Below are 24,016 nucleotides of genomic sequence, written 5' to 3'. Positions count from 1 at the left end.
TATCAGTGCAATATACATAGATTCTTTACAACATATTTTATAGCTACGTTTAAAGATATAAAGCATACCAAACAGTAATTCAATTCACTAAAGATTCAGTGGTATTTTGGTAAACGTTTGCAAAGAAATAATAAAGTTAGACATATAATTAATTTTGCGCCCTCCCGCCAACAAATGAGTTTTTATTCGTACGAAAAATCATTTAATCATAAAACTGATAATAAATAACATAAAACATATTCGCATAACATTTGCTTTTTTCTGCGTGAATGAAAGGATGGTCGAGAGAAAAGAGTATGAAATATCCCCCCCGGGATTCCAACCCACGTGACGCAACTCTGCACAGAGAATCTCGGCGCCTTAGACGACTGGGCCACCCGTGCCCCAGCATGTGTAAATACGTCAGCACAAACACAATATGTATAATAACCTGGGCGTTACCAAATGGTTTAAGTGTACAAAATAGTTGCACATGCATATAATTGAACCATAACACGCCTGCGTGTGAGCATTCAGGGATACAGGTCAGCCATATCAGATCACGCTCACGAGACCTATTTGTATGCTTGTTAAACATTTCATATCGGTGAGGCCTATTAAAAAGGTCATATCCTGGTCTGTCCAAGTCTGAACTATGATTGGTTTCTGCATCTACATATACGGGTAGCCTACCCATTGGATGCAAGTGTCCGTATGATTATCACCAACGGGCTATGAGTACACTACTACATTCAGGAAGTGTTTTCTAATTGAAACAAAAATGGCATTGGTCGTGACTACACAGGGAATGTGTTGATTCTTTGTGACTCAAAATAGAATGTTTTCTCGTCAAACATATGTTATGTCTTCATTGTGATGTACCCAAACTCGAGACAAATAATTTTGAGTTGGGGTTAGGGTGGCCCAGTCGTCTTAGGTGCCACGATTCGCTTGGCAGAGTTGCGTCCCTTGGGCATGCCTCAAACCTTTGATCGTTCGCTCGAATCGCAGTTCGCCCCGATTTTGTTTCTAGGTTTGTCAGCACCATACCCGTGCTCGTGGGTTTCACCAGAGTGGTGAACGTCTGAGATCAGCGTCACCTGCTTTCCCCCCACATTAGGTTTAAACGCCGTTGTATAAATGGAATACTGTTAAAATCGGCTTTAAACCCAAATAAATCATTCACTCAATTGTGAATTGGTTTTTTCGTTTATATAGATTATAACATGTTTGACGAACACTATTGGTTCGAAATGGTTACGTAATATTTAAGACCGCCTCCGATGGTCTAGTGGTAGAGCGTCCACCCGGAGAGCTGATATAAATATGAATCTAGATTAGCCCAAATTGTCCACTGCCGCTTCAAGCTCGGCAACAGCGACCTAAACGCTGATAATTGTCTGCGTCTTGTATCAGCGGTTCGAGACTGGACTGGTATTATTTTGAAGATGAAATCCACTTTTTCTTTATCTGTCAAACATACGACATTATCAGAAACACCAGTATGTATTTGTACACACATGGCAATAGTTGAACACTATTCTGTATGTAACCAGCTGTTGTTAAGTTATTGCCTGGAGAGGTATTTATATGAGTCAGCGTCATACCAAAAGACGTTTAAGATGGTACTTGTTGTTACCCTGTCTGGCGCTCGGCATTAAGGGGCTAAAACAAGGACTGGTCACCTCGGAGTCAGTATACTATGTCTGAGTGGGGTATTCATGATAAACTGCGGCATGGTATCTCAGTGAGCTAGCACTATTAATCGGCATCAGTCCGGATTAGTACAAGCAGCCACGCAAACACAAACACGTACATGCACGTCGCTATATAAGTGCAATAATCTTGGACGCGACGTTAAACCCCATTTCACCTCACCACCTCATATATGTCCTTTCGGCCGAAGGCCTTTTCAGTACTTAAAAAAGCAAATTACAACATATTTTGGAGGAATGTTTGGTTATTATCGGTATGAAAGGTGTGTGTGACTCTCTGTTGACCTAGATGCGCATTCTGTTTTGTTTTCTGTTAATCAATCTGTAACGTCATCTGTAGAGTCAGGTGATCATATTAATGCTCATGAAAAATAATACTTTTTAGTGATCAGGTAGCAGTAACTTTTGCATTTGAGTCATGTTCGAACCGCTGTAGAGTATTTCCCCAATGTGATCACATGTAGGGATAAAACGGTATTCCCCCTAATGTGAGTGAGTGAGTGAGTGACTGGGTGAGTGAGTGAGTGAGTGAGTGAGTGAGTGAGTGACTGAGTGAGTGAGTGACTGACTGAGTGAGTAAGTATATTTTTACACCGCTATAAGCGATAACCCAGCAACATCACAGCGGGGGACACCAGAAATGGGCTTCACACATTGTACCCATGTGGGGAATCGAACCCGGGTCTTCGGCGTGACGAGCGAACGCTTTAACCACTAGGCTACACCATTGCCCCTCATGCCCAAAAGAGTACTCGTCAGGTTACACGGACATGTATGGCGTTGTTGGTTCACGTGATGACACAGTGTTCACATGGGAAGTTATCAAATCGATCCATGAAGCGCCTCTTATGTTGCTGGAGATTAAATCTAACCCGGAATCACCACGGGGCATTTCAAAATCCATGAATATTCATCAAATTCTTTTCTTTTCTTCTTTTTAAACCTTATTAGGATGGGATGGATGTAACTTTACAGATGAAATACGTTGTCCCTTATAAGGATACAAAGGTGACACATATTTCAGGGAACATAATGGGCTCATCGATTTAGCTAACTGTACATAGGTGGAATTTATAAAATGTCGCAACCTATAGATTGAAAAAATACGAAACACAACCAACACACATATAAATCTGAAACATAACTAAAGTCATTCCATGATATCAACAAACATCCATTTTCCAGTGTTTATGAATCACTATCAAATAGTGACGACACCAGGTGTTTGCGAAAAGGTCAGCGTATTCTTCCCTAGCGGTTGCATTCGTCACCCACACATACAAAGGTAGGTTTAGTGTCCACCCGAACAAACATGGGAATGTCCAGTGTGTGGTACATGTTAAAATAGGCAATCGCGCTTTACCAGGAGATATCGCTAGGGTGAGATCAAGCGATATCTACACTGAAGATATCGCTGCAATAAAATTGTATCACTATGCTTTGCAGACCATGGTGACGTCATTGTTACGATTGCTGGCTAAAAAGTTCTAAGCCTAGGTGGGATATCTCAATCGGATTGAAACAAACTTTTGCCATCAACAAGTACAATCATTTAATGAATCATAGACATAAGAACAGCAACTGTAGTGTTATTACTGTCTTTGTACCAGACCATCTTGTGAACCTACCCATTGAAATCACCAGAAATGGACAAAACTGGCTATAGGGCAGTCATCAAGTACCTGTAACTGAACGGGCTAACTCCAACACAGAAACATGCTGACATGGTCTCCACTTTAGGGGATAATGCCCCTTCCTTTTCCACTGTAAAGAAGTAGGCTGCGGAATTCAAGTGTGGCAGAGAGAGTCTTGACGATGACCCGCGTCCAGGCCTTCAACAGCAACCATTCCGGAAAACATTACCCGGGTGCATGACATGGTGATGGCTGATCGACGATTGACCACTCGACATATTGCCAGTGTTGTGGGCATCTCTCATGAGAGGGTTGAGCACATTATCACCAACGAGTTGGGAATGACAAAAGTTTCGGCAAGATGGGTGCCAAAGCTCTTGACAGCGGATCAGAAACGTGTCAGATTCCTGACGTCCCGTGCCAATTTATGCCGTTTTGAAGCAGATCCCGATGATTTTTTGGCCTGGTTTGTAACCATGGATGAGACCTGGATTCATCACTTTCAACCAGAAACCACAATTCAGTCTAAACAATGGAAGCATCCGGAATCACCAGACCCCCAAAATGCCATGTCGGTTCCTTCCGCTGGAAAGGTGATGGCTTCAGTCTTTTGGGGATTCAAAGGGTATTCTGCTGATTGACTATCTTGAAAAAGACTTTCAATGGAAGATATTATGCTGACCTACTGAGACAGTTGCGTGAAGCTATCAAAGCTAAGCGACGGGGACTGCTCACTAAAGGAGTCCTGTTCCACCAAGACAAAAACATGAATGCTCCTGTTCACAAATCGGTAGTTGCCATATTAGCGATCCATTATTGTGGCTTCGAACTCATTGACCATCCCCCTTATTCACTCGTACCATGACGTCACAATCAAATGACATTACTAATGGCCAGGCTACTGAAGCTGTTAGCAGTACTTTTTACACTTCAGACACTGCTTATTACTTTCTACGAACTGAAAAAGGTTGGAAGAATGATGTTGGATGATAAATAAAATCTCACTCTCGTGTATTTGATATCAAATATATCAGCACTCGTTGATAAAAGTGGAAAAACTCCTCGGCAAGCCTCGAGAGTTTTTCAACTGTTGTCAACTCGTGCTGATATATTTGATATCAAAAGACACTCGGGTGAGATTCTCTATTTATCTGCTGATGTAGTGATGTGATGCTGATGTAGTGTTGTAGCAACACATCACCCTCCAGCAACACAACACTACATCGGCACCAGCAATACTACACCACATAGACAACACAACACTACAAAGACAATACAACATCAACAACACTTCATCAACAACACAACACTACATCAACAACACAACGTTTCTCTTGTGTTGTTGGTGTAGTGTTAAGGTGCCGATGTAGTGTTGTGTTGTTGATGTAGCATTGTGTTGCTGTAGTGGTTTGGAGCAATGTGTGTTGTATTGCTGATCTAGTTTTGTGTTGCTGATGAAGTATTTCTTGCTTGATATATATTGTTATGTTGCCGATGTGTTGCTGTGATGCTGATGCAGTGTTGTGCAAGGTACTAATGTGTTACAGATGTTGTGTTGTTGATATGGTGTTGTGCAAGGTAGTGTAGTGTTGTTAATGTAGTGTTATGCAAGGTAGCGTCGTGATGCTGATATATTTTATTTTGCTAGTGTACTTTTGTTTTATCAGTATTCTATATGAAGTCGGTGGGATGGGCATAACGTCATTTAGACCGCCTCCGTTGTCTAGTGGTAGAGCGTCCGCCCGGAGAGCGGAAGATCCGGGGTTTGATCCCCGACCGCGTCATACCAAAAGACGTTAAAAGATGGTACTCGTTGTAACCCTGTCTGGCGCTCGGCATTAATGGGGCTAAAACAAGGACTGGTCGGCTCGGAGTCAGTATACTGTGTCTGAGTGGGGTATTCATGTTAAACTGCGGCATGGTATCTCAGTGAGCTAGCACTATAAATCGGCATCAGTCCGGACTAGTAAAAGCAGCCACACACACACACACGTACATGCACGTCGCTATATAAGTGCAATAATCTTGGACGCAACGTTAAACCCAATTTCACCTCACCATAACGTCATTTGACATCCTACCTCATTTAAAGCCCTGCTAATATACTGGGGAACAACCAACCAACCACTTTGTCTCTAATAACACAATTAACAAAGGCCTATTCCGTGTAGGCTTTTGTGTCCCAGGTATATCCCTGCCCCTTACATCGCGTGACACATATTCTCTACATACCAAGATACCAGTGTATTGTTGTGAACGTCTAGCTGATTTGTTCCCAGACCCGGATGTGTCACGTGGGCGGATCGGCAATTTGATAGGCGGCTGTAAAGATATAAATTCCCTTGATACAAGAGAAACGCTAATAAAGAAGGTTACTATCCTTGAAAACACATACAAGAGTTGATCTGTCTGAGGTAAGTTTTATTAAGGAGTTGGTTAGCGTTAGTGTGCATGTGTTTTACTGGATTATCATGCATTGATAATTTTACAGATCTTTCAAATGTTTGTTTTACTGACGTACATATAGCTTAGCTAGATATATGAAGACGTTAGAGTGTCTTGTAACAAAAATGAAAGACATTTGTACAGTATAACATTGTGCATGTGACAATATATATGTCATGCATGAAGACGTTAGAGCGTCTTATAACAAAAATGAGTCAGATTAGCTGTAGGAATTACATTAATATTACATCGATAATATAATGTAGTTTCAGTTTGATTGTTGTTTAACGCTGCACTCAGCTTAGTGCGCTTTCATTCATAAGATACGTTTTCATATTCGCTCATTGTAATATAAACTGTGTCCAAATGAAACTCGTTGGGTATTCCGTATTTGTCTCATCGACAGCCAACTGGCTTCTGTTTCTTTTCTGTTTGTTTGCTGTTAATCACCGCTCAGATTGTAAATATTTTATTATAGAAGACATACAGTGTCAAAGATAAAAAATATTGCAATATACACAAAGATGTCAATCCCGATCCATTCACCCATTGTCTTAACCCTAACCAAATATATAAGTAGATCCCAAGAGGCTTCTATACCTGGCTAGCCTCACCGATTCGATTTTGTTTGTTTGTTTGTTTGTCTGTTGATTAACGCCTCATATTGTGATCAACGATCCACGCCGTCGGCTTACGATGACACATTATCAACCAAGTCAACCGAACGTGACCTCACGATCTATTTGGTCCCCTCGCAGACTAGCATAGACTGCCGGGGACCCAGCATCCACACGTAGAAAATAAACTGCACATTTTAGATCATATTAAATCTCAAACCTATTTTGACCTGTCAAGGAATTTGTCAAAATCCGTCTCATTTATTCTTTTTGGAATATACATATTTGGGATTTTTCGAAGGAACCAGTTATCGTTTCAAATCTCAAATCTCCGAACATATCATACATTAACCCACATAGATAACATGCTTACTTTAAAAAAATGAACAATTTAGTTCGGAAGGGGATACAGGCAAGCGTTGCATGTATTGATGCACACTCGCAGTTGTGTACGCGTAGTCAGTTGTCTCTATAATGGATTTCAAGAATTAAAACTGAGAGATGCTATATTCCTAAAGACGAAGAGCTAGCTATTGCTTCGCCCATCAAACTTGAAACCGTTTTTTAATAAAAAGCCAACATGCTGCACTATTCTTTGACAATGAATCACATATAAAAAGTGGATTTCTCTTCCTAAGCCTCCTTTAAAGTGAACGCATTTTTTAAACACTACCATGCTTTATGCTTTATGTGTGTGTGGGGGTGGGTGGGGGGGGGGGGTGTGTGGGTGTGGGTGTGTGTGTGTGGGGGGGGTGGCCCAGCCGTCTAAGGCGCCGCGATTCCCTGTGCAGAGTTGCGTCAGAAGCCTTTGATTGTGGGTTCGAATCCCGGTTCGCCCCGATTATATTTCTCGGTTTGTCAGCACCATACCCGTGCTCGTGGGTTTCGTGGGTTTCACCGAAGTGATAAACGTCTGAGACCTGCATCACTTCGGGCTTTCCTCCCACATTAAGCTGACACGCCGTGAGATAACTGTAATACTGTTAAAAGCCGCGTTGAACCCAACTCACTCACCAACATGATATATTGTTAACGACAGTACATACATACATGTATATTGAAACGTTACAGTGTATATGCGCATGCTTAACCTGTTCTCTATCATGCATAGTAAACTGTTTATTCAAGCATATGTAAGAATATGTATGAGGACCCTCTACCATAAATATAGAAGAACTTTGTGAAAAGTATGATCAACTGTAAGTATAACGCTATTCTATTGTCATTATGTAGAACCACAATGCTGAGGCCGGCAGTGCTTAGTTCGCAGCTGATTCTGTTGCTGATGGTGGCTCAAACTGATGCAGCATTGTCCTCCCTCAGCGTCAACACTGACAGCATCAGTGTTAGTGCAGTCCAACAGAAAACTGCTGTTTCGCAGGCCCAAGTTCAGCTTGAGGCGGAACGCAGTCAAGAAAGTGCCTTTCAGGAACTGGGTGAGACACGGCTCACGGGGTGCTATAGTGTGTTCGCATCTTCCAAATTCCAAAATCTTCCAAATTCAGCTGATTCGAATTCTGTTGTGTATCATTAAACTGAAAGTCTTTGGTCGAATGAATGTCAGTTCTTCAAAACATGTCGCCTTCATGTATCAATCTGTAACTTGATTTTGTTAGTGCACATGCAAAGCCTCCTTCGATTTTTTTTTAAAAAGTATTAAATATTCACCATTCTTGCTATTCTTTTCTAAGAAAACAATATTTGCAGCAAAAATCGTCAGCAAAACAATTTTTCTGATTAAAGAAATATTGGTACTTAATACCGTACAGTTTTCGCTGCTTATGTACATAGTGATCTTTTATTCATTTTCCTTAAAGAAAAGGATGACGAAACGTATCACTGTATCTTCAAAACAACATTCTGTGGTGTCATGATTTGTTTCTTTCCACAGACCTAGCTGCATCAGAACCTGGCTCTACAACGGACCAGCTCAACAAGTTCACATTCACTGCACCTGAGAGTATAATCAAGGGAAACAACCATCGCATCAATGTCCTACAAGTTACACAGTTGCTGCAGGCGTAAGCATGCTTCCGAATTGAATTATTATTAATAATATAGAGACTTTATACCATTTAGAATGGTTTATTTCACGATAAAACATCTTTTCATCATGATGTCATTTCTGGAGATTGGAACATGCGCTCGCAGCTTGATGACGTCGTAAATTGGACGACTTTATATTTGATAGCGTATGTTTGAGTATAAAATGTATATACTCATTTTTCATGGCCCTTGCCCTCCCGTTATATATGTTGTATGTATGTATGACAGGTAGACTGTCGGTTTAAATAAACTTAAATTTAAGTTTTAAATGCATCCTCAAAATTTGCTGATTACGTTTAATTAAGTAATAAATAGATTAACATGTTCATACCCGTTACATTCCCTTTTTTTATCACAACTTCTAAAATGTATCACACTTTGAAATACATGGCTTGTAATAGAAACGGTGTCCAATGGAAAAAAGACGCTTAGTATTCCTTATTCGTCTCATCGACAGCCAACTGGCTTCTTTTTAACTTCTTTGAGACTTGCTTGATCATGATAACAGTGTAATAACCTACTACGAAAACGTGGCTCCGAATTGTAATAAAAAAGTAATATATTTTATCCTTACTTGGCTTCTTTCTTCTAAAACACAGCTCTCCTGTTAGGAAAAGTTTACGATGTATGTCAGATATTACATACGAGTCATGAAACTGGGATATGTTGGTGATTCTACAAGTGAATAATTGTACGTCTGAAATATTAAACCACAAAATGTTGTGATTGTTAAACGTGGATAATAGGACAAATGTGTTTAAATGTCAAGTGAATGTATGCGTTTTTATTTCTGACTTACACATGTTCTTTACCCTACGTCTTTCATTCCCTCTAATTATCTTATCACATGTTATGAAAAGTTCAATAGAACACTTTATATTCGTCATACTGCTTTAATAAGTTTATTGACAATTGTTACTTTGAACATAAACACAATAAACGTTTGTTGAAAGATATAAACACTGTGTTTTAAATATCTTTTATGGAACTTAAAGGTGGTTCGTATCGCCCAGTTCCCTTGAGCGCCAATATTAACTCTATACAAATGAATTCCAGATTTACCGTAAACATGATCCTCGGATTGTCAGTACAAAAGTAACACCATGCTTGTTGGGTTCATCAAGGTTGTACACGGCTAAGATGTGTCTCACGTTTGGTCCTCCTAAAGCCATAACAAGCGATGGTAAATAATATGCTGTTCAAAGCGGCGTTAAATGCAAGTCATTCCCGGAATTAAATATTGACATCGTTTACTAATGCAGGGCGAACGTATCACAGGAGAAGATCCCTTCGGTCCTGAAGAGTGGTTTTGGTCCAAGGCTCAACTGCGCTTCCAGCCTCATTTGCAACAGGTACTCCAAGTACCGCACAGCTGATGGTTCCTGCAACAATCTGGCGCACACAAGCTGGGGCAAGGCATCAATTCCGATGAGACGATGGTTGATCCCAGACTATGATGATGGTGAATATGCGACATTATATAGTAGGGCACGGATGACCCAGTCTTCCTGGGACCCGCTATTCGCCGTGTGACGTTCTTTCCCTCGGGTGTGCCAGATTCGCCCCGATGATGTTTCTAGGTCTGTCGGCACCATACCCGTACTCGTAGGTTTCATGATTTCATCACGCACTGTATACATCATGCCATGATGCTCTTGCAGGATAATGATTTTGTGTGTCACGGAACTTCACATTTTATTGTTCGGTTCTTTATATAACTTTCCTTAATCTGGAATCTGTTTTAGGTGTCTCCTCCCCACGAGAAAAAGCTACCCTAGGGTCGTCCTCCAAGTTACCCAGTGCCCGCCTGGTCAGCACGACTGTCCACACCCCGTCAACAAACGCTGACCGCCACGCCTCCTACACCCACATGTTGATGCAGTGGGGTCAGTTCCTGGATCACGACATCACCAGCACTCCAACACAGCAGCTGTCTGGAAGTAAGATTAAAAGCTTTTGTGAAAATGAAATTTAAGAAAGAAAGTTTGCTCTACCCCTATGTAGTGTAATAAAGTATAGTTTTGCCCTGAACTATTATAGTTAAAGCACGAGGACGCTTGACGTGATAATAGTTGAGGGCAAAATTTAGAACAAACTCTATTACTTTTCTAAGATTCCGAATTTAAAACTAATCAGTGTTTAAATGGAGATAGGTTTAAAATCAAATCTGTACCAAACTTGCCGTAAATTGAAAATCCTCGAAAAGGGTTAACTGACGGTCTGTTCCACTTGAATGCCCGTGCCCTTAGGTTAAGAGACATATTTACGTTTTGAACATAATACAACATCACTAAAATGCGTAGTTTATTATTTTAAAAAGTCATATTTCCTGATCAGTTCATTGTGTGGTTATCCACAGAACCCATAAAGCAATAAGAACGATTTTTATAATAAAGTTTTCATATTAATTTGCTTCAATGTAATCACGTGAAACATTCCACAAGTGCATTGTGGGGCCGAGCTAACATGTCAACATAACCAAGGCAAAACCCATTGTATTATTCCGACTATATCCTTGTCGATACAGGTTCGTATGGCGGTTCTGTTGGATGCTGTGGTTCTGGTTTTCATAAAGGAAAAAGAGCAGCATTTATACATGTACCACCACCTCCACCACGTCCAATCAACAGGTGGGCAAATTACAATTATACCTAGGCTCCTATGCATTGTCCGCCTTTTCACGTCAGCCTTTATAGTTCCGTCAGACATTATGGGACTTATGATCAATGATTACTTTAATTGTAATTGTTTGTATATTACATAATTGGAAATTGTATTTTCCGACGTACACAAAACTAAGATCGCAATGATAGCAATGAGGACGTGAAAATGTCTCGACACACAATGTTCTGACTTCTGCACCTCCCTTTTAAAACAAACGGTCCTCGCGATCATGAGAATATATGCTATATCAGTACTTTATATAAATGAGACCTTATTTACTTTCTTAATACTACCATTCCACAACACACACGATAGTGGTGAGTCTTCATTAAAGCTTTAATGATTACATCGCTCACATTGATCCTTTGTTGTGTTGTAACGATCCTTTGATTTGGTCCTTGCAGGCCCCAGTGCTTCCCCATCGATATTCCACAACCCGATCGACACTTCAGGTCAACCTGCATGAACTTCGTGCGCTCGGTTCAAGTAGCGAACGCCGACTGCCAAGCAGGTAACGTGATACACATTGTTTCATAATCTCATAACAATATATCAATCGTGATGGGAGTATTGTTTTCCGGATTAGTGACATAGTCGTTTAAGGAACCACACTTTTTTAAGTAGAGTTGCGTCCTGTGGTCATGGGTTTAAATCCCATTTTTGCCAGCATTATAAAAAATGGCCAAGGCAATTTTGACTTTTGATAAGGTAACCAATAACAGTTCACTAGTGGAGTCAGTCCTTACGAGAAGAGAAGGTGTATATGCCTGTCTTCATTCACTACGCTCATAATGTGTGGTGCCGTGAGCTGGGTTGTACAGCACTTTGAACGTTAGTTCAGTTCTATCAGGGCTTAAAATCCAAAGTGCATGTCATAAAGGTTAATGCATATCTTAAGTTGTTACCATTTTGGTGAAGACGGGCATGACGATAGTCCTGACGAACCAAGGTTCCTAAGCAGGGTGATTCTGGTATTCGAACCGACGATCACGACACTTGACAGTCATGTGTGGCGCTCAAGACAATATCATGTCATACCTGAAATATATATTATTTATATATATATATTAATACTAACACAGTTTTCGTTTTCGTCTGTACAAACACACACAAGGACACACATATAAAGATTTGTACACACCACATCATGATAGCCTTTACACACAGGACCCAATTACCATTTTAAAATCTCAGTTCCACATGCAGTAGAAAAATAACTCAAATATTAGATAATAAGTGTATTTGGATCTACACCTATTGGATTTGACGCGTTAAAATAACACAACTGGCCTATTTTCTCAACTTCTTTGATAGGCATTTAGAAGTTGGAGTACTAAGTAAGGATAAGAATTTATGGATGAACAACTTCTTTATTACAATTAAGAGCGACGTTTCGGTGTAGGCTCTAACACCGTTAACAAACAAGTGATATCAGTTCATCCATAAATTCTTATCCTTTCCTATTTTCTCAAGTTCTGATTATCTTAAAGTTGGTTTTTCGTGATTTGTATTTAAATACAATGTGGATCATAGCCAATTTAAATACAAGATGGATCATGGCCAATTTAAATACAAGGTGGATCATGGCCAATTTATGTACCTTAATCCAGAAGGAACATTAACATGTTTAAGGTGGGTTTGCCTTGTAGGTTTGTTGGTGATTTTAGCAGAGAATGATAACTAAACATTGTCATCATAGAGTGTTTTGTCTTTGTCATCTTCATAAATGAGACTGATTGTAAATGTGCAGCGAAACATGACCAATGTCTAACTCTAGTGTTTATACATGAAAATATATTTAGATTAGTGGCGTCATGGTAAAGCATGCTTTATCAATAATACTTTAAGAAGTGACGATAATACTATAAACACCAGCGTCGTGAATTGTTTGGTAGGCATTACAGTAAACTACGGTTATAACGAACACGCTTATAACGAACTGACGGATATAACGAACTTACTTATTGGTCCCGACAATCTGCTGTAGTTATGCTGTATATATGCTTATAACGAACTACGGTTATAACGAACTAAAATTAGTAGTCCCTATGAGTTCGTTATAACCGTAGTTTAATGTACTTAGAAGTTGAAGGATGACAAAGTAGAGACAATTTATGGATAACAAGTTCTTTACAGTGGTATAAGGATCTGTACCGAAACGTCGCCTTTACAGTAAATAAAGAAGTTGTTTTCCATCAATTATCTCTACTTTGACAGCTACATGTCCGATTTAATCTACGTTCTGGCGAGTATAATAAAGTGACTCTCTATTGATTACTAGTACTTCAGTAATTAGTAATACTATAGAACACACAATGCAGTGATGTAGTGAAAATGATGACGTATATGCATTAATATACATTATATCATACCTGCATACATGTCATTGCCATTCAAAAGTGTTTTGTCATACATAAAGTACCTTATTCTATGTGTCTACTGAATGGCATTTTCAAAAGGAAACATTATTCCAAATACATACTTGATTTAGACACTGTCAAGTGTATCACAGCTGGGGATATACATCGAAATCGGTGTTTGTATGAACACTGACTTGGATGCTTTAATTTTCTAAAGCATCTGCCGTAAAATCTCAAATTTAATCACGTTTGGAAGTGAAAATCCTCCCCTTATGTGCATCAGCCTCAAAACCTGTGGAAACAGTCGAGGCATAGTCTTTTAAATGTCCAATAATTTCAAACGTTGATAAAACTGACCACTTTACATCCAAATATTCCTTTATATTTAGGCCCCATTTGGAATACAGTAATCTACGGTTATAACGAACTCAAAGGGACCACTAATTTTAGTTCGTTGTAACCGTAGTTCGTTATAGGCATTTATACAGCATATCTACAGCAAATTTTAGAGACAAAAAAAGTAAGTTCGTTATATCCGTCAGTTCGTTATAAGCGTGTTCGTTATAATCGTAGTTTACTGTACATGGAAATACTTTTTTTAGCATCTGTTCCTTACAATTTTGGTAGACCTGGTTGCATATGCCAACGCCATTTGTGATAGATGATGTCGCCTACGGGCATAGAATCCTACAATTCCAAACTCGAGGGCATAAATGTAAATACAGTTTTTCATGCGGTGGTGCAGGGACACATACTCGATGTTCCAATAGCACTATATGCTTGTTCCAGCTCCCGTGGAACAGCTGAACCAGATCACAGCCTACATAGACGCCTCACAGGTGTACGGGTCGTCACAGGGGGAACAGAACAAGCTACGAACATTTGTCAACGGTAGGAGAAAATATTAACGGTCAATTCAGCCGGAGGTATAATTGATTTTCCCACCTCAGAGATGACTGATCTCATCCCTCAGAGATGACTGATTTATTACATATTCCCATGTCAACCTTGTATAGCAGGACGTGGAGACATCCCACAGATGACATCCTTACCTTGTCAGCTTGACGGGGTTAGCATCTTTGGTCATGTGGACATGGCGTCCGACCTCTGATCAGAAGGTCCGTGGTTCGAATCCCATCACGGGACTCGGAAATTTTATGGCCGCTACACTTGCAAGCTACAAATAGAAACACACTTCGCAGATTTAGACAATTCACCATAGCCATATTGGCTGTATTAGCCTGGGTTTTCGGATAACGTAACTTGTCATCAGCTAATACAATATGTTGTCAGTCCTCCGCCATGAACAATGGATGATGTAACCTTCAATAATTGAGAGAATGTAACGAAATGACGTCATTTGAAACAATAGGAAAGAAGGGCGTGAACAAGCCAATACTTGAACCACAATTGATAATTTTGAGTCAATCTTAGCGGCATTCCTTTCCTTGAAATACTAGATATGCAAAAAATCAGAATTACTTTGAAATAAAGATTCACAGTAAAATTGTCCCATCAATCCAGTCTTTCAAGAAGTTGTTTTGATATTTACCTTGTTCCTTTTTTTCAGGTCAGCTGAAGATGAAATCCACTCACTTGCCCAAAGATGCGCAACAAAGCTGCACCACGCCATTGAGCCCCAGCTACTGTTTCCTAGCAGGTAGGTAGAGCGCTTACAGGCCAAAATATGTGCAGGTGAAAATGTGACAGAATGGTAGTTCCATAAGTATCGTAATATCCTCAGAGTACATTATGAATTAAACATTTTGTGATCAGCTATTCTGTTCTCACGTGCAAATTACAAAGATTGTAGTCATAATTATTGAAACTTTTGTTTCATTCAATCGCAGAACATTGACAGTTGATAACAATTCTTACTGTTAAGCCGAAAAACTACTTTGTTCCTGGTCCCTGCCTATGCAATTTTCATCCCACCATCACCCCTACCCCTACTCCAACCCCAACCCCTACCCTAACTCTTACCATTAGCCCTACCATTACCCCTACCCCTACTCCAACCCCTACTCCAACCCTAACCCCTACTCCTACTCCAAACCCTACCCCTACTCCAACCCCTAACCCAACCCCAACCCCTTCTCTAACCCCTTCCCCAACCCCAACCCCTACCCCAACCCTACTCCAACCCCTTCCCCAACCCCAACCCCTACTCCAACCCCTACCCCAACACCTACCCCTACCCAAACCCCTACCCCTACTCCAACCCCAACCCCTACTCTAACCCCTACCCCAACCTCAACCCCAACGTCGTCGCGTCATTTCAGGGCAAATCAAAATGCCAAACATAATACTATTTTTGGCCTTACGAAACAATGATTATTGTTATTGATTTTTAAGGTGATCATCGAGTGAATGAAAATCCAACTCTTCAGAGCATGCACACCATTTTCATAAGAGAACACAACCGCATAGCTAAAAAACTAAAAGCCCTCAACTGCCATTGGAGCGATGCGATCACTTTCCAGGAAGCTAGGAAGATTGTCGGAGCCATCATACAGGTACATGTACCAATATTCCATTTTTCAAGATTTGCTGCTTTCTTCAAGCGGACATCTACATATTCCTTAACTGTAACTTATATCGAATATCTAGATGACCCAGGGAAAAATCGCTGTGTAGCGTCAGGGGTTCGAAGCCCACGTTAGCTCCGGTTATGTTTTTTGGTCTCTCTGTACCCTAGCCGTTCTTGTGGAGTCTTTCTTAAAAATGTGACATGAAGTGATAATCTGAAATACTGTTTAATGTGTTGATAAACCCAACTCACTCACTGGAATATCAAAATAAACTATGATGACTTGTACATATGACTGCAGAAGATCTTCTTGCAGAGAAAGGAAATGCACATATATATGACGTGTAAATGGATCGTGATATGTGTCTACTGCGAATAAATGTAAATTTAATGCGCTCGGGATTTCAGAAAATCACGTACGATGAATACTTGCCTATTATCATGGGCCAGCAAGCCATGACCCAATATGGCTTGCCAATTGGATCTGGGAGCATTTACGCCAACGTATACAGCACTACGACCGACGCCAGCATCAGGAACGCCTTCGCTACGGCGGCTTTCAGAATGGGACACTCCATGATTCACAGCTTCTTAGCTAGCTACAGCTCTTCATATAGCTATCTCGGCCAGGACCAACTAAGCAAGACCTTCGGCAAAACGAATCTCATTTTGAACGTCAACAACAGGAAGGTGGACCATTATTGTAGAGGGCTGGTCAAGGACGGAGTTCAGAATGCAGAACACAAACTGACGCAGGAGGTCACGGACAAGCTGTTCGCTGACAGTAACGGAAATAGTCTAGACCTGGCTGCCCTCAACATCCAGAGAGGAAGAGACCACGGGCTACCGTCTTACACCAAGTGGAGGAAGTACTGTAACGTTCAAACAGCTACATCCTTCGCCGGTCTGGCCTCCACGACACACACAACAACTACAGCGAACCTTTTGAAGAAAGTGTATAAGTGAGTGCGGTCTCTTTTCAGATGGAACATAAATTCATCACATCAGTTTGTAAAGTATATGTAATTGTACACATATGCATTTACCTGTCATTCTTTAAAACTACTTACTATTTATAAATATCAGTTCGCAGATAAATCAGTTGACCCAGACAATCTATTGTTGTCAATATTGGACTAGTATAGTGTATTGGTTTGCTGCAAATGATTTTTAGAGCGGTTGTGGAGCCGAATGGTGAAAACATTCGATCGTCACGCCGAAGGTCTGGTTTTGAATCCCCACATGGCAGCATTGTGTAAAGTCCCTTTCTAGTTTTCTCCTGTGCTCTTGTCAGAATCCTTGTAAAAGCGTCAAAAATCAAACCCTTAACTGAAATGTTTCTGGAGTTCTGTTAGAATAATAGACATATCCCCGAGCCTTGTGTAGTAAATAATAAATCCAAAAGAACTGTAGATGAGCGCTTACTAGGACAAAGGGTAACACCCTGTTGTCTATTTATGCTGATGGGAATTAGGGTCATAATATGTCCAAAGCCGCTCCTATTTGATAAAGAGGCAACTAAATGAGGATTGGGTGGTTCACTCTGTCACTTGGAGCATTGGAAGTCATCGTACATGTACCTCAATGGTGGGGATCATTGCTCGTCACTCATTTGTTACCATTCCGTTGGGGTATTGCTGTTTGAAGCACTACACGACATTCAATCACTCAATTTACTTGTCCATCTAACGAAATATCTGTTAGGCCGGTGCTTCCCAGACCTTTGTTGTCAAGTAGAACAGAGGTGGAACGTGTTTTTCCTATAGAAAGTATAATCCACTGAGCCAACACCCTGAATCACACCGATCCATACTTACATGTCTCTTTCCAGACACATCGACGACATTGACCTGTTTCCTGGGGCTCTGTCTGAGAAGCCTGTTCCAGGAGGACTTCTGGGACCGACATTTACCTGTCTCCTGGGGAAGCAGTTCCAGGCCCTGAAGGAAGGAGACCGATTCTGGTTTGAAGAGAACAACGCATATGTAAAGTTTACTCCGAGTGAGTTATAATTTTAGCATGATTTTGAAACACTTGGTTCTGATTGGTCCATCAGAGGTTGTAGATCACAATAACCACTTCTGATTGAAAACAAGTAACCTGATGGCCGCATCATCGGAGAAGCTATTTTTTAAAAGAAAAGTTCCCCTTTCTCCTTCATTGAACGTGGGCATTTTGATATGATGGTATGACGATTATAAGTTATGAAATGCAGAGTTGTATTAAATACATGACAAATGCATGTTGAGCAAGAAGATAAAATAAAATCGTCTTTATTATTTCGAAGCGCTATCTCTGTCGATGTTCTGTTCTGACCATTTGCATTTCGGGAGGAATATTGGAAAAAAAAATATATAAAAACATGTCAAAAAACTTGTCCGAGAAGAAACTCATTAATAATGTTAAATACTGTTACCCTTGGGACATATGTAACATAAAAAAGTATTAGTTTCTTTGATTTATGTATACAATGATGATTCATTATGATCAATGAAAAACAATAAAAGCAAAGGTAGAGATTGATAACCAATAGAATTCTTCATATTTTTCTGGAAGGACTTGGGCAAATGGGTTCATAGATATAATTTTTTTTTTTTTAAAAACATAACAAATTAAATTCAACAATGAATAGGGGTATTAATACATACATTCCTAAACCCAGTAAAGACAGAAAATTACTTGAATCCTGGAGCCTCATATACAGCTTTATGACGGCAGTTGGTAAATAATCGAATCTGGTCCAGACATTCCACTGATTGATATCATGAACATCGATTGGGATTGGTGACATGCATCAACCAAATCAGCGAGCCTGACCACCCCATCCCGTTAGTCGCCTTTTACGACAAGCATAGTCGTCTTTTACGGCAAGCATTGGTTCTGAAGACCTATTCTATCCCAGATCTTCACTCTCCTTGTACTAGTACGGACTGATGCCCACTTATAGTGCCAGACCACTTTGTTACCATGCCGCAGTTTAACATGTATTCCCCACTCAGACACAGTATACTGACTCCGAGCCGGCCAGTCCTTGTTTTAGTCCCTCAATACGCCAGGCAGGTTAACAACAAGTAACATCTGGGATGCAGTAAGGGAGACCCAGTATCGCCAAATCTATTTATTTTAGTTCCTGAAATACTAGGATGCATGATAAGTTAAAGCCCCTCATTAAAGGATTTTACACTTAATGCTGTAGAACAAAAACTTGGACACTATACGGATGACACTCGACAGTTTTTAGATGGATCAGAAGAAGGTCTTTTATGTACCTTTTGAAACATTGAATAAGTTCAACAAAATTTCGGGTTTGAAAATAAATATAGACAACATTTTTTGGCACACAGGCAATTTTGAAATATTAGGTATAAATCGTAACTCTTATTTGGGGCGGTCGGGAAACCTGGTGGTTAAAGGTTTCGCTCGTCACGCCGAAGATCTGGGTTCGATTCCCGACTTGGGTACAATGTGTGAAGCCCATTTGTGGTATCCTCCGCCGTGATATTGCTGGAATATTGCTAAAAGCGGCGTAAACCCATACTCACTCACTCACTTAACCGTTATTCGAATAAAGGTTAGAACTGGAACCTTTTATTGATGCATTGAAGCTTTCTTGCCTTAAATATATTTACAGAGTAACAGACACATTCACAACAACTTGCCGGTTCAAGACATATTTCTGCTTAGGGCTACTATAGCAAATTACACAAGCCAAGACAATCCTTAGAATAAATTCGAATACGAAGTTATTTACACACAAAAGAAATAATTAAGATGAAATTGATTGATAATGATGTCTGCTCCTTTTGCAACTGTAACAGCGAAGATCTTTTAAATGTATATTGTGATTGTGAATTTGTTCATTTTTTTTTGGTAAGCAAATGCAGTCATATTAAAAAAAGAAGCCTTAAACTTGATATCACTTTCACAAGATATATTATTGTCTTCGGAGTTGACACTAATAACACTGTTCTGGAGCAGGTAAAATATTTATTTATGTCTCAAGCATCAAGCAGAAAAGGCTATCATTTGAGTCCATTTTTAAAGGCTGTTGCGGACATCTGTAAAACAGGAAAAAATATATTGCTTAACAAAAAAAAAATACCCAAAATCTATTTTACAAAAAAGGGAAATTATTCGGTAAACATACTTTCTGTTTAATCAAAAATCACTTCACATTTGATGTTTTAAGTTTGAAATCCTACTCATCGTTTATTACTGTATTTATAACAACTAGTTTTCTACCCATAGTAAACAATATTGTCTAAATTTGATTATATTGTAATGTCTTGAAGTCAGGTACCTGACAACACTGATCGATTGCAGCACTCAAAATAGAATGTAATTACCAATCTGAAAGGATCGATGCTCATGATGTCAATCACTGGATTGTCTGGTCCAGACTCGATTATTTACAGACTGCCGTCATGTTGCTGGAATATTGCTGAGTGCGGCTTTAAACAAACAACAACAACAAATCTGAATGTTACACATCACACATTTGTTTACTACCATACATGTATATCCCTTTGTTTAGGAACAAAGCCTCCCACCATGTACAAATTAATTAATATCGCATGCAGTTCTGCTTTACCTGCTTTACTATATTCTCTTTATACTATTGAAATGAAATAAAAACGGTTTGAAACAAAACTAATTATGATTTATTATCAGACCAGCTGAATGAGATCCGGAAAGCCAGTCTGGCCAGGGTAGTGTGCGACAATACGGACACCTACAAGATTCAGAAGAACGCTTTCATCAAGGGATCTCCGTAAGCATTATTCAACACTTTGTATTTATAAATATTATGCATAAGAATGTTAATTTTCACATGCAATAACTATTACTAAGTGTACAACAGAAATCACATTTTTTCCTCATCTACACAAGTTTTCAAGGAAGTTTTGCGAATTTAATCCATTTTCCAGGGTTCCATGCGGTTCACTGGGTGAAATTAACCTCAACCACTGGAACGAGCCGAGCACAGGCACCTGGAACACCTGGACGTCCTGGGGAAGATGCTACTCCGGCAAACAGAGTAGAAGTCGCTCATGCAAGACCTGTGGCTGCACGGGTCAGAGCTCTCAGAGTCGTACTTGTGTTGGGTGTATTTGGTCCAGCTGGGGACAATGGAGTAGCTGTGTGTCCGGAAGAAGAAGTCGCTCTCGCTACTGTCCCAACAACCAATGGCGTGGTCGCAGACAGGCGGTTTTAAAGCCGCAAATGTATGTCCCTGAAACTCCTATCCTTCCTGTTGATTCCTGTATTTGTTCAGGATCAAGCAGACAATATGGATCCTGTGGAGGTAATTATGATGTAGGTCTGCAGGAATTATTGAGTCCTAAGATCTAACGTGGTCAACCACATATCATGATATTGAGAAGACAAGATTTACAACCTTGGCACTTTCGATAATATGATAGGAACCTACCATCTCGTTTACTTTTTTGTCCATTATGTGTTAACATACGGAGGCAATTTGTCACTTTGTTGATCATCATGTGTGTAATCTTGGAAAAACATAGTATTACCCATTAATCACAACTGAAATTAGGGTCATTAAGCGAAATCTATACTTGTCCATACGAGTGCTGGTCAAAAAGTTCTAAGCCTAATAAACAAAACAAACAACTGTGAAAGTGTTGTTAATCTCATTTTTCAACATAATCCCTGCTTTTAAATACACTTCTCACATCGAGAGGGAAGCTTTTCAATCCAGTCAGGAAGAGGTTTTCTGGAACCACCCTGTAATACCCAATCACGGCAGCTTTGAGGTCATCGTTGTCGGCATAGCGCTTTCCATAAAGGTGTTTCCTTTCGGTTTAGGAAACAGGTGGAAATCACTTGGTGCCACAGGGGCGGTCGGGTAGCCTCGTGGTTAAAGCGTTCGCTCGTCACGCCGAAATCCCGGGTTCGATTCCCGAGCTGGATACAATGTGTGAAGCCATTTTCTGGTGTCCCCCGCCATGCTATTGCTGGAATATTGCTAAAAGCGGCGTAAAACCATACTCACTCACTCACGCACTTGGTGCCAGATCTGGTACGTATGGAGGGTGAGGGGGCTCTTCGGAACCATATTTCCGCACAGCAGCCTTTGCAAGTCGAGAGGCGTGAATAGAGGCGTTGTCATGAAAGAGTAGAACTCCAGCAGTCAGCATTTCTCGCTTTTATTTGGTGCCGAATGGTGACATTCCATGGATTGACGTTGTAACTCGGGATCATAGTGGTGGACCTACATGTATGTTTCATCACCCGTTACTAATCACTTTTTGAATGTGACGAAATCCTCCTCAATTAGCTCTAAATTTCCCTTGGCAATGTCAGTTTCTTTGTCCTTATGATCGGAATTTAGAAACTTTGGCACCCAACGAGCAGATATCATATTCAACTGTTCATGATTAATAGTTTCAATGGATCCGTGGCTTACATCTGTGTCTTCCTCAAGTTTACCAATGATAATACGTCTATCTGACAGTATAGATTTTTCTATCTCCTTGATTGAATTTCCTTGGTGGAAGTTGAGGGACGTCCAGACCTTGGGTAATTATCAAGGCTTGTTCTCTCTGCCTTAAACAAAGCTGCCCAGCGTTAAACAATGGAATAGCTAGGGCACTTATTCCCATACACTTGTGACATGCGGTCATGAATTTCGTGGTGAGTATTTTTCTCTAAAGTCAAAAACTTGCTGACTGCTCTGTTCTCGTTCTTTTCCATTTCTGAGTCCATGTGGACCATGTGGACCATGTGGATCACGTTCAACTGGCTGTCGTTAACATTCAAACAGCCTCAACAGACTTAATACTAAATACACTTACAATGGACCTGTGAAGATTCCGGGGTAGAATAGGTCTTCAGCAACCAATACTTACCGTAAAAGGCGACTATGCTTGTCGTAAAATGCGACTAACGGGATCGGGTGGTCAGGCTCGCTGACTTGGTTGATACATGTCATCGATGCTCATGATGTCAATCACTGGGTTGTCTGGTCCAGACTCGATTATTTTACAGACCGCCGCCATATAGCTGGAATATTGCTGAGTGCGACGTAAAACAACAAACAAACAATACACTTACAATGAACTACACCATCAATATACTACATTGGCTAGTTTACTTTGTTATGGTCCATTGTTCACTCTTTGACCAGCCCTCGTGTTCATGGTCTTTACCCTCCTCATTATGATGATTAAAAAAAATTGACAGAAAAGTTGTGTCAATGCGTTCAATAAAATGATAATATTTAGTTGTTTCCCTGATCTGAGTGAGTGAGTGAGGTTTAACGCTGCTGTGAAGAGATCATTGATTGGCAGCTAAATGTGAAAGTCCAAACGTACGCAGACGTAAAACGTTTACCCCTTTGCAGAAATTAATAAAAGAAGAAAACATTTCCATAGTCACAAGAACATTCCACATAAAACGGATCATTGTCCGATTCCGACTGTATCATAAGCAAGCATTGAGAAATATCTATCAAATAGTGATGATTCAAAGATTTCGCGAAAAGTGAGCACCTGCCCTTCCGGTGACACCTGACACAGACACATGCAAAGGCAAATCAATTGTTCACCTGAAAAGAGACGTAAACATATGTCTTATACTGGACATAATGTTTGTCACTGTTGCGTAAAATGTTGAAATCCTCCACGCGCCTACACTAAACATTTCTGAGAGCTTTACATGAAGGCACAACTCTATTGTTTGTTCGTTTGTTGTTTAACGCCACACTCAGCAATATTCGGCGGCCTGTACATATGAGACTGGACAAGACAATCCAGTGATTGACATCATGAGCATCGATCCACGCCATTGGGATACGATAGCATGCATCTACCAAGTCAGCGAGCCTGACCATCCGATCCCGTTAGTCGCCTCATACGACAAGCATAGTCGCCTTTTTACGGCAAGCATGAGTTGCTAAAGACCTATTCTACCCCGGATCTTCACGGGTCTACTACCGGTACTGCTAACCACAAGGTGCTTGAATGTATGCTTTACTTGAGGGAGGTGGTCATTGGGTGGCTTTCCT

At 40.3% G+C, this 24,016-nt stretch overlaps 1 protein-coding gene across 2 annotated transcripts in view; it reads left to right on the top strand.

Annotated features, from left to right (window-relative positions):
* LOC139452392 (salivary peroxidase/catechol oxidase-like) overlaps positions 1-21,508 on the top strand; it is a 163,198-nt gene extending 141,690 nt beyond the window's left edge. Inside the window, exons 1-14 of one of the 2 annotated variants that reach the window (XM_071233860.1) lie at positions 5,705-5,742; positions 7,624-7,826; positions 8,282-8,411; positions 9,699-9,898; positions 10,182-10,376; positions 10,964-11,066; positions 11,505-11,611; positions 14,250-14,351; positions 15,031-15,120; positions 15,816-15,976; positions 16,399-16,952; positions 17,822-17,991; positions 20,662-20,761; positions 20,919-21,508. In XM_071233860.1, coding sequence (XP_071089961.1) covers positions 7,631-7,826; positions 8,282-8,411; positions 9,699-9,898; positions 10,182-10,376; positions 10,964-11,066; positions 11,505-11,611; positions 14,250-14,351; positions 15,031-15,120; positions 15,816-15,976; positions 16,399-16,952; positions 17,822-17,991; positions 20,662-20,761; positions 20,919-21,342 — 2,532 coding nt within the window. In that variant the 5' untranslated portion in view covers positions 5,705-5,742; positions 7,624-7,630 and the 3' untranslated portion in view covers positions 21,343-21,508. Of the gene's footprint in view, positions 1-5,704; positions 5,743-7,623; positions 7,827-8,281; positions 8,412-9,698; positions 9,899-10,181; positions 10,377-10,963; positions 11,067-11,504; positions 11,612-14,249; positions 14,352-15,030; positions 15,121-15,815; positions 15,977-16,398; positions 16,953-17,821; positions 17,992-20,661; positions 20,762-20,918 lie in introns of those variants that run through there. The other variant, XM_071233861.1, reaches the window with a different exon arrangement.
* Positions 21,509-24,016: the final 2,508 nt, after the last annotated feature.

The sequence above is a fragment of the Haliotis cracherodii genome, unplaced genomic scaffold, assembly GCF_022045235.1.
Source record: "Haliotis cracherodii isolate W230 unplaced genomic scaffold, xgHalCrac1.p SCAF_9, whole genome shotgun sequence".
In the NCBI taxonomy this organism is placed as follows: Eukaryota; Metazoa; Mollusca; class Gastropoda; order Lepetellida; family Haliotidae; genus Haliotis; species Haliotis cracherodii.
This window is presented reverse-complemented; position numbering and strand designations above follow the sequence as displayed.